Source organism: Corylus avellana, chromosome 9 (genome assembly GCF_965113065.1).
Source record: "Corylus avellana chromosome 9, dhCorAvel1.hap1.2, whole genome shotgun sequence".
Classification (NCBI taxonomy): domain Eukaryota; kingdom Viridiplantae; phylum Streptophyta; class Magnoliopsida; order Fagales; family Betulaceae; genus Corylus; species Corylus avellana.
The window spans coordinates 2,956,834-2,971,553 of NC_142498.1; the positions used below are offsets into that span (position 1 = coordinate 2,956,834).

General features: G+C 36.7%; 2 protein-coding genes across 4 annotated transcripts; one reads left to right on the plus strand and one right to left on the minus strand.

Annotated features, from left to right (window-relative positions):
* The first annotated feature begins 4,281 nt into the window (after positions 1 to 4,281).
* On the plus strand, positions 4,282 to 8,313 carry LOC132191125 (protein FAR1-RELATED SEQUENCE 6). 3 transcript variants are annotated; one of them, XM_059606141.2, is made up of 4 exons: positions 4,282 to 4,413; positions 4,892 to 4,992; positions 5,815 to 5,982; positions 6,242 to 8,313. In XM_059606141.2, the coding sequence occupies exons 3-4, from the start codon at positions 5,966 to 5,968 to the stop codon at positions 8,262 to 8,264; spliced, it is 2,040 nt and encodes a 679-aa protein (XP_059462124.1). In that variant the 5' UTR covers positions 4,282 to 4,413; positions 4,892 to 4,992; positions 5,815 to 5,965; the 3' UTR covers positions 8,265 to 8,313. The 3 variants fall into 3 exon arrangements, with proteins under 3 accessions (XP_059462124.1, XP_059462125.1, XP_059462126.1); XM_059606142.2 differs by having other exon boundaries at positions 4,935 to 4,992; XM_059606143.2 differs by lacking the exon at positions 5,815 to 5,982.
* Positions 8,314 to 8,791: 478 nt separating this feature from the next.
* LOC132189626 (vesicle-associated membrane protein 711) lies at positions 8,792 to 11,609 on the minus strand. Its single transcript, XM_059604376.2, has 4 exons — positions 11,231 to 11,609; positions 10,724 to 10,914; positions 9,783 to 9,946; positions 8,792 to 9,151 (listed from the first exon to the last, which is right to left on the minus strand). The coding sequence occupies exons 1-4, from the start codon at positions 11,445 to 11,447 to the stop codon at positions 9,061 to 9,063; spliced, it is 663 nt and encodes a 220-aa protein (XP_059460359.1). The 5' UTR covers positions 11,448 to 11,609; the 3' UTR covers positions 8,792 to 9,060.
* Positions 11,610 to 14,720: the final 3,111 nt, after the last annotated feature.

A 14,720-nucleotide genomic window follows, 5' to 3' on the forward strand; every position in this document is an offset into this window, starting at 1 on the left:
ATCTTACTGCCAAGCACTCTCAATACAAGTTGTGGATAGTTATCCAAAAACCCACCTTGAACATATCTCTGTAGATGACTGTAACATTTCAAAAATTAATTAACTCCACGGTTCGTCTCCCAACTTTATTTTGCGAGGAACAAGACTCAAGAATCTCTACTTCTTGAAAAGAGATGATACTAAGCAGCAGAAAACATTAAGATTCTATAAACATTAATCATTACAACCAGAGCATCTACCAAAGATCATCAAAGTAGTTGAAATCACACTATACATGTCATATTTACAAGGGATCTATTCTATACCTTAATATGCAAGCATACATCAAAGCTCTTAAGTCTACAGCATATCCCAAAAGTATTAATTACCATGAGCACCCGCCTAAGCTCGCAATATGTCCTCAAGCGTCACTCGGATCAAGTCCTCCACAATAATCGAATACTTCGTGGTATTCATCTTCTGTTAAACTATATATAATAGTATAGTTGTACATATGGAGAAAAAAGGGAAATAATACAAGGGTAAGTCCGACGACTTAGTGAGTATAAACGCACATGACATACCCATCATTAAATGATGAACTTAGTTGTTTATAAAGCACATGCAGTATTATGAAGTGACAGTTTATCATGTATGCAATATAGATATAATATATGTTGTAATATAAGAATCATGTCATAATTCAACAATATAGTCTACTCGAGATATTACCCATTCCCTACAGGGTTGGTGTTGTCTCGAGGGACTTGTAATACAATGTCGGTGCCCCAAGCATTGTACACTACCGTCCACCACTAGCAACCCGACCGAGTCTGACCTCGGGTGGCCCACGTTACTAGTTATGTACGTAATGTAGTGACCAACCATTTGGCAATGGCTGCGCCGATCACGAAAACCATTAAATCCAAGGCTCACACACACACATTTGATCATAAAGTTAACTTGTATAGTAAGCACATAACCATTATCCCGTACATAGCGGTGTACCATGTTATACGATGCAATTAATCTTATCTGTCTTTTACATGCATAGTTTTACAAGTCTCATCATTATCTTGGTAATCAACATACGTTTTCACAAAAGATAGTTCACAGTAGTCCTAAAATGTATTTCATGAGAGTTGCAAAATATGCATGTTTGATATATATAAAAATAATTGTGCAATACAGAAAAAGTAACAACAAATATCCATATGAGTTTGTACTCACCCAGGTCGTAAGGCTCTTCCATAAAATCCCTTTAAGGCTCCATAACCTCGAATACTGGAAAAGAAAATAATAATAAAAAATAAAATAAAATAAAATAAATAAATAAATACTTATCATTAGTTCTAAACACGAGCTAAAGCGAACCTAGAACATAAAAACAAGGGTCGTGGAATGTCGGGCCAAGATGGCGTTCCTTGGAACTTCTTTGGGCAAGTGCTTGGCCCATAAGGGCGAGCGTTCGACCAGAAAGGTTCAGGTGGAATCTCATTTGGCCCAACGATCTCCTAAGTGTTCTCAACTGGTCCTAGGGCTACAAAAGGGTTTCTAACACTTCCTAACCCACAACAACACCTCCATGCATAAAGAAATACGTCTAACGGAAATGAAATGCTTTACCAAGCTTAAACCAAGATTAAAGAAAATGACATAGCTAGAAGCCCAAACCAACAATTAAGCTAACTATGAAAAGCATAAAAACCTAACAAAACACAAGGGAAAGGCAGTGGTTACCTCAATAAAGCAAGCTTTCCAAGAAGACCTCCTTCTTCTCCAAGAATACTCACAACCTTATACACACTCAAGAATCAAACCAACAGAGTTTCTCTAGGACTTAGAAGGCAGAATGAAGGTTGGGGGTTGAATGGGGTGGGATACTTATAGGGGAAAGGGGTTGAGAGCAAAACGGAAAATTCTCCGAAAAAGGGACGAGTGCTCATGTGGTCCACGGGCGAGCACTCGTGTACTGTTCACAGCTTTTGTTAGGCGTAGCAGTAAAATCTCTGAAAAGGTGCGAGGACTCGGGTGGTCCATGGTTGAGCACTCGTGTACTGTTTATCCAGGGGTTTTTGAGTTGTAGGTAGCACGCGCGGGTAAAAACCAACAATCAATAAAGTAAACGAGCGCTCGGCTGGTCCCCACACGAGCGCTCATGTACTGTTGTCAGACAAGTGCTCGTGTGGTCCCCCACGTGAGCGTTCGTGTACAGTAGCATCGAAACCCAAAATTTCAAAAATGCCCATCCAGGTGTCTTTAGTGACCCAAAGTCCAATTAACCATCTAATCAAGCTGTTCTAAGCCTAATTAATTATTTTGGGTCACTACAATGAGGCCCTCTAAGCCACTAGCCTTTGCGTCACCCAAGCCAAACATCAAGCAAGTTCTCAAGAACCTTAATGTGAACCTGTTGGAAGTAGGGGTGTACAAGCAGAACGGTTATTAACTGTAAATAATTGCTAACCGCATACCCACATAACTGCAACTATTAGGCCAACTTGTTAAATTAGACAACAACAAAAATATGCACATGTGGCACGCACATGCTCATTTTTAACGTGAAATAATGAAATACCATTAGTTTAGAACTAAACTTAATTACCCTTATAATTAAAAGAAGAAAGCTGGAAAGGGGGTGGTCAAACCTCCCCATAGCCATTCAAGGTGTTTTGGCTACCCCCTTAATTTTTCTTCCCCCTTTTTATTTCGTATAAACAACCATAACTCAAGGCAACTTTAGAGGCAGTCTCCAAGTAAAGTCTCAAAGTGTGGGCATGAACGGTGGATAGCTCATCCCGAGCGGAGAAGAACGATCGAGTAGAGGCTCCACCAAAGTGTGGGGGGCATCTCGTCTGGTGAGTCCCGCTCATGCCGACGATTGACACTGTGGCTAAGCAATACCAGGGCCCATACGTGTCAAAAATCACAACTCTCAACAGCCTAATGCCACCAAGAGGCCCATCTAGATTAGTACAAGTAAGCGTCCACTTCAGTATTAGGTGTTTCTGCTGAATGTTGAGCGATGGCTAGTACCTTATGTGTCAAAGCTCACAGTTCCCAACAAACCAGCTCATCGAACAATGAGGACAGCCTCGATGGCTTGGATCAGGATCCCCAGCAATGGCTGGGGAATTGCTGATGAGTTTTTTTGTTAATCTAGACCGTTGGATTTCATCCAACGGTCTAAATCTCGCCACGTATCCTATTTCAAAAAATATAACAAAATATTATATATATTTTAAAAAATAAGTATAAAATAAAATAATAAAAAATTAAAAAAAATAATTTAATAATATGGGGTGGCCAGCCACCCCATATTATTAAATTATTTTTTTGGCCCTAGGGGGTGGTTCGGCCACCCCCTAGGCCAAACACAAAAAAATTTGGTTTTGGGTTTGGCACCCCCATGGCCATAGCCCATAGGGGGTGGCCGAACCACCCCCTAGGGCCATGGGGGTGGCGCCGGCCACCCCAACCGGCCCTTGGGGGGCCACCCCCATGGCTGGGCTGGGGTGGGCGGCCACCCCCTATGGGGGAAAATGGGGTGGCCAGCCACCCCATATTATTAAATTATTTTTTTAAAATTATTTTTTATATTTATTTTTTAAAAAATATATAATATTTTATTATATTTTTTTAAATAGGATACGTGGCGAGATTTATACCGTTGGATGAAATCCAATAGTCCAGATTAACAAAAAAACCCATAAGCAATTCCCCAGCCATTGCTGGGGATCCTGATCCCGATGGCTCCCTCGAGAAGTTGTTGTGCTGGTCCGATGTGGTTAGTCTTAAGCAACCCCACCTAGACAAGCCACCACTCTTATAGTTTTTTTTTTTTTTTTTTTTTAATTTGTAGCTTTAGATTTTAATATATTTATAATTTTTATATTCTATATAGTTTTTTAATGAGTGACACATGTCATAATTTAATTGGTGTTAACATAGCATTTGTTACTTTTTAAAAAAAGAAAATTGAACGAAAGTTGGATGCCAATATCTATTTGTTATTTTTGTATACTACAGTAAGCTATCAACACATTTTTATACCATAGAGAACTTATTGCAAATTGGTGTTACACAATGACCGATTTTACATTTTGTTTTCCAATTAACTAAGCCATATTCCCACAATTCTAAGTCAAGCCCCAATAGATCAACTATCTTTTCAGAATAATCCCTGTCACTGGAGCATATTTTAGGATACCTACAGAAAGCAAGGACCAATGAGAAACAAAGGTAGAGAAAAAACAGTACCCCCATATTTGAACCCACGTGTCAGCTCACCGAGGCGAAAGATCGCTCAAACCTCTGTAAGCCCCAGTGTGACTCGCAATTTCTCCTTCCACGGCCCAACTCGGAGGACTGACTCGGCCCCGAAATCCCACCGCCGATTTTCCAGTCCCGCCGAGTCCGACTCGGTTAATCGCTGTAAGATCGTCCAAATTCTCACTCTTTTACCGCAATTTTCGAGCTCAGTGTAGAATTCTGGTACTAGATCGGTGATCTGTTCGACTTAGGGATTTGTTTTCCTATATGTTTTGGTTGCTGAGAAAAAAGTGGGAAAGGCAGGGATTGTTGAATTCCGAGTTTTAAATTTTTCGTAGTTTGTAGGAAAAGAGGTTTCTAGGTTTGGACTTGGCTTCGGAGAATGAACAGAGCCACGTGATGATTTCCATTTTATTTTCTCATTGATTTTCCCAGCAACCAAACAAGTGGTTATGTATTATCAATTTCTCATTCAGTAATAGCGTGGTTCCTCTTTTCTGAAGCTTTTAGGAGAAGTATATATATATTGCGTGCGTGCGCGCGCGTTATGTGTACTCATTGAGTCATGTGCGTGCTTGTGTAATTTAATGTCAGTTCTTATATTTTAGTCGTATCCATTGAATAGTTTACAATTTTGCAGAGCTTTAAAGTGATTTGCTTTGTTATGATTTGTGAGGAGCCAGGACGGTGAGTTCTTCAGCACCAACAAGATGATCAGCAATGATATAGTTTGATTTGAAGGTACTCTTACTAGTTACGTTGAATATCTTTTGGCAGTTTCTTATGCTAGCTTGAAGAAGTTGTAGAATTCCTTGGATTTGAATTTATTAATTGCATACCTTTATATCTCTTCCTTTTCGAGTCTTTGAGTGCGTTTGGTGTTGCAATTAGTAGTTTAAAAATGCGATTTTAAAACAAAATTTCGGAAAATGTATTGTTTGGGACCTGGGAGTGTATATTTAAAAATTGTGATTTGAAAACACAGAGAAGAAAAGTTGCGTTTTCAAATTGCAAACAATAGGGTGCATTTAAAAAAACAAAAACGCACGATTTTAAAGGCTGAATTGTATTTTTAAATGTCAAACTGCGAGTTTACCATACACTTAACTGTGTTTTAAAAATTGCGTTTTTAAATCACTATTTTAAAAATCACTATTTTGAAATCGCAAACTCTAACGGACCCTTTGCCTGTGCTGTTTATGTTGGTTTTTTAAGTAAATCCAACGTCCACCCCTAGAGATTTAAGCAATATCCTTCTATATAGCTAATGAAGTGCATGAAATCTTTGTGGGTACCTGTTGGCATAATTAATGTTTTGTTTTTTCATGGATAGCAATTTGGTGTCAGTTATTGGATAGCTTTGCTATTGAATGAAGTTTTGGTCCTCCGATTTTAACCTTTCTTTTTGTAGAATCTTTTTTGTTAAGAATCTACAAGTACTTTTCATACATGATTGAGATGATTGGAAAACAGCAAATATTCCTCAAAAGTTCCTATGAAAATCCTTATCTTCAGTCAACCTTTAAAAATTTTCACATGTGCTTTGATTGTCTTCCAAAATAGGTTTTGAAGTTCAAATAACCTTTTGAAGTTGCTGACTTGCTGGTGGTGATATGGGAGTAGCTAATAATCGGAGCTTGTATGAAGATTCATGTTTGAAGGAGTACTTATCATAGTTAACTTGTCAATTGTCCCGCGAATATGAGAGCTTTAAATGTTGTCACTTTTTAAGTAGGTTCAATGTCTGCACTCTTATCTTCTAAACATTGCTTAGATTTGCTGGAATTTGGTTCTCTGATAACTGTGAAAATGGCTGGGAAGCATTGTCTTCATAATTTCGTGTGGTTCACCGTGAAACTTGATCTTTAAAGGTGTCTATGTCATATGGACCTTGTTTCAAAATGATGTTCCTTGAATTATGTCAATTATAAAGAAGTTCCCATCCATTATTGTGCTGCAATTTGATTGTTCTATTCAATTTGCATTTCAGGATGGAAGAAGTTTGTCTCAATAGTGAGCCAGTATTTGATGAAGGTGATGAGTATGATGTTGACGGAGACTGCACTGTTGTGGAACATGATGATGAAACTGAGGAAATGCAATCAAAGAGGGGATCTCCACCACCAACTGTGGGTTTGGAGTTCGATTCTTTTGATGAAGCTTATGATTTTTACAATATGTATGCTAAAGAACAGGGTTTTGGCATCAGAGTGAGCAATTCATGGTTTAGATCTAAGAAAAAAGAGCGTTACAGAGCAAAGCTTAGCTGCAGTAGTGCTGGTTTCAAGAAAAAGAGTGAAGCCAACAATCCAAGACCGGAAACAAGAACTGGTTGTCCTGCAATGGTAGTCATCAGGCTGGTGGACTCCAAAAGGTGGAGAATAGTTGAAGTTGAGCTTGAACACAACCATCAGGTGAGTCCACAAATCAAACGGTTTTATAAGTCGCATAAAAAGATGATTATTGCAGCCAAAAAAGCACAACCACCACCAGAACCTGTTGCAGAAATACATACCATTAAGCTGTATCAAACATCTGTTGCAAAAGCTGGCCGTAATGGATACTCGAATTTCAATGAAACCGAAGGTATCAATCCTGTTGATAACTCAAAACATTTGGAACTTAAAGAAGGAGATGCTCATGCAGTTTATAACTACTTTTGTCGCATGAAGTTGACAAATCCTAACTTCTTTTACTTGTTTGATCTTGATGACGACGGGCGCCTGAGGAATGTGTTTTGGGCTGATGCCAGGTCCAGGGCTGCATATGGTTACTTTTGTGACACAGTTGCAATCGACACAACATGCTTGGCAAACAAATATGAGATCCCTCTGATTTCTTTTGTTGGTGTGAACCACCATGGGCAGTCTGTGTTGTTGGGCTGTGGCTTCCTTGGACACGAGTCAGTAGAGTATTTTGTTTGGATTTTAAGGGCATGGCTTAAATGCATGCTTGGACGCCCTCCGCTAGTGATTGTTACCGATCAGTGTAAACCCTTGCAAAGTGCAGTCTTGGAGGTTTTTCCAAATGCTCGCCATTGTTATTGCATGTGGTATATCATGCAGAGAGTTCCAGAGAAATTGGGAGGGTTGAAGGGATATGAAACAATCAAAAGACAACTGAACAAAGCGGTATACGATTCATTGAAGATAGCCGAGTTCGAAACTGCTTGGGCCGACATGATCAAGTGGCATAGACTAGGGGACAACAAATGGCTTCAAACATTGTATGAAGACAGGCAGTTGTGGGTTCCAGTTTACTTGAAAGACATATTTTTTGCAGGAATGATCCCTATCCGAGAAAACGAGGGCTTGACTGCTTTTTTTGATGGTTATGTACATAAACACACATCTTTTAAAGAATTTGTTGATAAGTACGATCTGGCTCTACATAGGAAGCACCTCAAAGAAGCCATGGCGGATCTCGAGTCGAGAAAACCAAGCTTCGAATCGAAAACAAGAAGTAATTTTGAGGTGCAGCTCTCTAAGATATACACAAAAGAAATCTTCAAGAGGTTCCAATCCGAGGTTGAAGGGATGTACTCCTGCTTCAACACAAGGCAGGTGAGTGTTAATGGGCCCATAATGACGTACATAGTGAAAGAACGAGTTGAAGTGGAGGGAAATGAGAAGGAAGTTCGAAATTATGAGGTTTTGTACGAGACAACACAAGTGGATATCCGATGCATTTGCAGTTTGTTCAACTACAAGGGCTATCTATGCAGGCATGCACTGAATGTTCTTAACTACAATGGGGTGGAAGAAGTCCCACCTCGCTACATTCTGCCGCGTTGGAGTAAAGACTTCAAGTGCAGGTATGTTCTAGACAATAATAATAATAACTCCAGTAATATTGACGCGTATAACCCACTGTACTGCTATAATTATCTGCACAAACATGCTCTTCCAATCGTGGAAGAAGGGGCACAATCCCAAGTACATTATAAGATTGCTTTGCAAGAATTGGAGGAGTTGTTAAACAAGTTTAATGTTGTAGAGAACGACTTTGTATGACAAAGAAATACCAAAATCTTAATTATAGTGACACTGCTTTTTAACTCTCTCTCTCTCTCTCTCTCTCTCCCTCTCCATTTCACATGATGTATTTAATGGTTCAAATTTTGTTTTATTATATCTAATGTTGTAAATAGGGCCACGTTTTTTAAAATCTCAAATAACGTGACAATATATATATTCAATAAGACTTGGCGTACGTGATTTGTATTGGAGTGGTCAAGAGGAGAATATTTGTAATGTTTATGACAAAAAAAGAAGTATAAATAATTTTTTTTTATCAACCTCTTCCTCCGTCATCAATTCCCTCTCTAGGTAAATATATTCTCCATTTGATCTCTCATCCCTCGATTCGAACGCAGCCCTAGGGCACAGATTTACAACAAAATTCTCTGAAATTCACCAAGTTGATACTACTTACAGTCTTCGGTACCACAAATCATCAAATGATTACTTTGTCATGAAAGGGAAGGAGGGGTAAAGCTGTTTTCTTGATTCACAGTACAAGGGAAAAGTATAGAAAGAGAAGACACAAACACGCACCAAAAAACTATGATCAAGCAATGGCTTGAAAAGACATACAACGTTAACCATTTCCAAGTCTACTATGAGTAATGCAAAAAAGGCACTCATACTGACGATTGAATGTTTAAAATCGCACAAACAGGAGGAATCTGAGATAACTTACGGCAATGGAAGCTGAAATAAAAGAACCCAATATACCCACACCAAAAAGAACATTAAGTAAAAAAGTAAAATACAAGAAAGCACATCCAAATCTCGTTTGAGATCACCCTCACTTCAGGCAGCTGGGCAGTGTAAGACCATGGCAAACGAAGGCCAGCACAATGTAAACAATCACTAGCAGCAAGAGTATCAATCCAGCCCTGCAAGATTCAAAGCATTTCATCAATGGCTAAGAGTTTTTATCCATCTCAGCACCTACACAATGCTAACTTACATGAAACATGGCTTCTCCAAACCATACGGGTAAAATTAATAATATGACACTAAGTGACTCTGTCATAGCCCAAATTTCCAAAGCATTAGATTCTGGAAACTAGGAGGAAGTAATTAGAGACAATGAATAAATGGGTCGACTCCTATTGGAAGAATATATGTTGCCATTTCAAATTTATTTGATACCATTAAATTATCTTGAGATAAAGCACAAATGCTGACAATATGTTGAATATCATCATATACTATCAAACTAAATAATGAGGCAAGCTTTTCCCATTTGGCCTATATGAATTTTTAAGTCCAACTTTCCAACTTGGGTACTGTTATGAAATAATTATCTATATAAGGTAGTGGAGAAAACTAGTAAACCATTCTAGGAATATTTAGCAAAATAGTTAATCCTCAAGACCCCTTTGAAAGATATTTATATAGTGAGTTCCACACCAATATACCAACCAACACCCAATGTATATAGATGCATAAACAAGCTATGCTTTATCCATGTTCCCTTCAAAGCTAATTTGAATTCAAAGAGGATTTAGTTCAAGAACATACGTGAGCTTGACGTTTCTCCACCAAACGGTGCTTCTGAAACGGCGAGCTTGCTTTCTGAAGCGGAAGGTATTTCCTTGCATATTAGCAGTTTTGTCCACCAGCAATTCCAGGCGATCGCCTCTATCTAGAACTTTGTCAATATTCTCTATCATGACGTTTCGGACCTAGTCAAACACAATTTCACCGAATTGGTGACTTAATAGTCTTCTTAAGAAGGAAAAAAATTCAAGAACTCAGCAACTTGTAAGAGACTATATAAATCATCAGAATGTTGGTCATCTATTATGAATCATTACATTTGACAAGCAGGTAATGCTTGAAGGAAAAATTAGATGTAACATGCAACAACTCACAAATGTTTTTGGATGAATAAGGGTCCATTTGAATTTTGCGGTTTCAACAAATGCGATTTAAAATCGCAATTTCGCCTTTAAAATTGTGCATTTTAAAAAACATACCCACTTGCCTCTAATTTAAAAACGCATACTTTTTTTTTAACGTTTTGAAACCACAATTCTATAAAAACGTATTCCCAAACGATACACTTTTCACAATTTTGTTTAAAATTGCACTTTTAACTTCTGAAATCACTAGGGCCAAACAGACTCCAATTCATTTCTTTAGACATTGAAGTTCAATACACAGCAAAACAGCTTAACATACTCAAATACCCTGTTCCTAACAACCTATTCGTCACAAATACAATTCAAAACTACTCATAAATGTTGTTACTTCTAAACCAAGAATATACCTTATACACACCCAACAGTGCAAAACTAATTCTTTACATTCATTGTGAATTCATAGAGGACCAAAAGCATTACATCAGAACAGGAAGCCCAAAGTACTCTGTATTTCTTCTAAGAAAGCATACATGGACAGTAAACTGAAAGACGTTAAATATTGAATTCATAGTTTGATGAAGAGCATTGAGAAATTACCTGACTCATTTCACCTTTTAGTCGATTTATCCTATCAGCATTCGGGTCATTAGAGTAGTACTCCATTTGCTGGTTCAAAACCCTTGAGAATTCATCATTCATACCATAAGCTTGTGCCGAATGAACTGCACGGCCATAATTCCTCACAAATCTCTGGTGAATTTCTTCGAGAAACGCAAACGGAATTCTTCCTGCACAAAACATCGATTGTACAAGTAAGATCTCCATCATAACTTCCTTTCTTTATCTTTTTCAAATAGGCGATACGCGATCAAATCAAATCATAAATTCTTGTTTGTTCCAACATTTCTAATAACAGAAAAAAGAGAAAAGTACAATGAGAAAACCCTAAAGCACTGACAAATTGAATAAAATTCTCAAATGAATCGAACGAAAATTGAGATCAAATCAATATCAAATCTGATTGATGCGGTAGCTGAGATCGAATTCGGAAAATGATTGATTTTGAAAAGTAAACTAAACGGAGAGAGAGGAGAGGGGACTAACTTCCGGCGACCTCGTCTGCCATACAGAGGACGGTGAGGCCGTCGGTGCGCTTGACGTGGAAGATATAGCGGTCCTGAGAGTAGGACACGTGCGTGTCGGTGTTCCCCGGTATCTTCTCCAGGATCTGCCTCGCGATCACGCTGGCGTTCGTCGACGTGGCGCTGAACTCCGCCAGCACCACCGATCCCCGTGACACCAGCGCGTAGAGTATCGCCATCTCTCCAAACCTTTCCTCTCTTACTAATCAAACTTCGATTCCCTCTCTATAAACAATTTCTCTGCCTTCTCTCCTATCAACCGGGGATTCATTCAGCTCATGCTCTGGAAAGGGTCTTCCTTTTACTTCCTTTGTCCCACACCGGAGACGATAGTTTCTTTTTTTTTTTTTTTTTTTTTTAAAGACTGTTTTTATGTTCCTAAATCCTAAAATTCGTATTTATTTTTTAATTTGAATTTGTCCAACACACAAGAATTATGTTTATTTAGTTGAAATTGGTAATTTCATTTCTTCTTTTTACTAAGATGATAATACTCTTTACTGAACAGTTTTTTAAAAGATAAAGTTTAACTCAGCTGGAGGAAATTCTCTCGCTTCAATTTATTAAATTGATATTTCTCTTTAAATTGTATAATTATTAATTTTCAAGTTAATACAAATTTTTTTTTTTTTTTTTTTTTTGCTTGGGTGGTTTTTTAACGGTTCAAATTTAATTTCAAGTTTTTCATGAGAAAGAGAGCGATAGTGGAATTGAATCTAGATCATTAAAAATTACAAGAAATCTTATGTAGTGTTTTTTAATAGGAAAAAATACATTTTACCCCTTATGAACTATCCACCAATTTGCACTTTGACCTCCAATGTTTAAAAAGTAATACTTGACCCCCTCCTAAACTTTCAAATTGTTGCAATTCGACCATTCTGACTTTTTTTTTTTTTTTTTTTCCCAAAATGCCCCTAACCCAAGTTTAAAAAAATTAATAAAAAATTAAGGGGTTGCCGGCCGCCCTAGTTGGGCGAAGCCACCTCAGACCGGCCATCCCTTAATTTTTTTAATTTTTTTTTTTTTTAACTTGGAATGAGGGCATTTTGGGGAAAAAAAAATCAGTATGGTCGACTTGCAATAATTTGAAAGTTTGAGGGGGTCAAGTGTCACTTTTTAAACATTGGAGATCAAAGTGCAAATAAGTGGATAGTTCAGGGGGTAAAATGTATTTTTTCCTATTTAATAACATCTAAGCCAAATTCGAGTTTGAGAAGTTTTCTTCAACCAAATTTAAAAGAAAACTTAAAGCTAGTTTAATTAAAAGTTCAAGTCTAATGAAATTAGAAATTAGCAGCTCTTAAAAGAAAACTTAAAGCTAGTTTAATTAAAAGCTCAAGTCTAATGAAATTAGAAATTAGCATGAGCTGCTAAATATCATTGCTGGTTGAATTCATAAGGGCAAAGTGAGAGAATTAAGAAGGCAAGACAAGAAGTTGAGATAATTGTGGAAAAGTTATCATATATTTGGTTGAATAAATAAGTAATGCATCCAAAACCAAAAGGATGACATTGACATCTGAAGCAGCCTCATGAACTAAAGAAAGACTGGCAGTGACAGATTGAAGATTGTGAAAAGAATCTCATTTGTCCTTTTGCTAATACATGTGACATCAAATGTTTGTTAAAATTATATGCATTTTAATATAGTAAGTTAGAGGAAATTCCTCGAGCTTAATTTGATTGCTACATCACATCTATATGAAATAAATGATGTGAGATTAGGAAATAAAATGAAAAACAACATTATCTTAACAAATAATATTATTGTATAGAATATTAAAATGTATAGGATGTAGTTTTTTTCAAACTCAATCTATAAAAAACAATATGTAATCCATCAAATGTTATGAAAAATCACGCTAAATAGTTCTTGGGGAATGGGGGTGATGAGCAAAATTACTCAGAGAATCTACCCGTGTCATTTGCAGGGGCGAAACCACCATTTGGCTAGGGGAGGAGGGGGGGCATTGCCCCAAATCATAGGATGGTCCAAAAAAAATAAATTGTTTAAAAAAAATAGACATTTAAAAATTAAATTTTGCCCCCCCAATAATTTTTTAATAATTTTCTTTTGCCCCCCAAATTAAAAGTTTTAGTTCTGCTCCTAGTCATTTTCGAGTAATTATATTATTACCCCTTGTCTCCCTCTCATTCTCCAAAAGCCTATGTGGTAGCCTGGTCTCCAAACTAAAAAATCAATTTTCATGCGCCAAATGCTACAAGAGACTACGTCACATAGGCTTTAGAGAGAAGGGAGGAAAAATGAGTGATGTGCATAATTAGTCGTGCTTTGGTATGTCCGTTGTATATGCTTTTTTAAAAAAAAACTATATATATATTATAGAATCTTGGAGATTTTCATTAATCAAAAAGAAAATTCTTGTTTAACAAGTACAATATCATAAATAGAGCTAGAAAAATCTTTCATCCAAACTTGATTTAAAGACTGAAAAACCGCCATCTTTGTTGACCTATACGTTGCTTCATATGCACATCTTTTGAAGAGAAATTGTCTAAACAAATAGTGTTTGTAAATTTTAAGGGAAAAATGTAAAATCAATCCTTGTGGTTTACTTGATTTGCAATTAACTCTCTCTGGTATTAAAATGAACTCAAAGGTCCCTGAAGTATGTCAAAAAAATAATTTAATTCCTATTGTCAAATTACGTTCATTGACTTAATATATTATAATAGATTGAAACGTTAGAGCCAATAAAATTATGAAGCTTATCATATTTAAGTCCGTGTCACACTAATGAAATTTGTTAAATTAGTTAATGGAATTTGACTGTAGTGACTAAATTATATTTTTTTTAGCATACCTTATGAACCTTTAAATTTATTTTGATATCACATAGAGCTAATTATAAATCAAATAAACTACAATACTAATTTTACATTTTTCTCGAATTTTAATGACAAAGACCGGGTGAAAATATAGTCTTACTCATCTTATCTTCTTCATGGTAAGTAATTGAAATTGGAATTTGGCGGAAAGGAGATTTGAAATGGGTGGAAAGAGACAAATGGATTAAAATGGAATAAAGACGGTGGGGGATGTTTCCATTGTCTTCTTTCTTGTCTTTTTCTATGTAATTTCTTACCAAATAGAGTGCACGTATTAAAAATAATAATAATTAATAAAACAGACAAAGAAATGGATCGGAGTACATTTGCAGATATTCTCTCTCTTTCTCTCCCTTTCTATTTCATTATTTACCTCACTATCGTTGTATGGTACATATGATCTTTTCCATTTTAATTTGAAGGGGAGGGAATTTTTTTTGAGGTTTAAATTTTATTTTGTTGTTATATTTAATTGTTTATATGATATTACGTTATTTAAAATTTGGAAAAAATACATTTTGCCTTCTGAACTATCCACTCATTTGCATTTTGACTTCCAATATTTAAAAAGTGACACTTGACCTCCCAAAACTTTCAAA

Coding starts and splice junctions, on each gene's coding strand:
- LOC132189626 (XM_059604376.2), bottom strand. CDS start 11,447: ATGGCGATACTCTACGCGCTGGTGTCACGGGGATCGGTGGTGCTGGCG. Junction 9,947..10,723: donor TAAAAGGTGAAATGAGTCAG/GTAATTTCTCAA, acceptor GTGTTTGACTAG/GTCCGAAACGTCATGATAGA. Junction 9,152..9,782: donor TGGAGAAACGTCAAGCTCAC/GTATGTTCTTGA, acceptor TGAATCTTGCAG/GGCTGGATTGATACTCTTGC.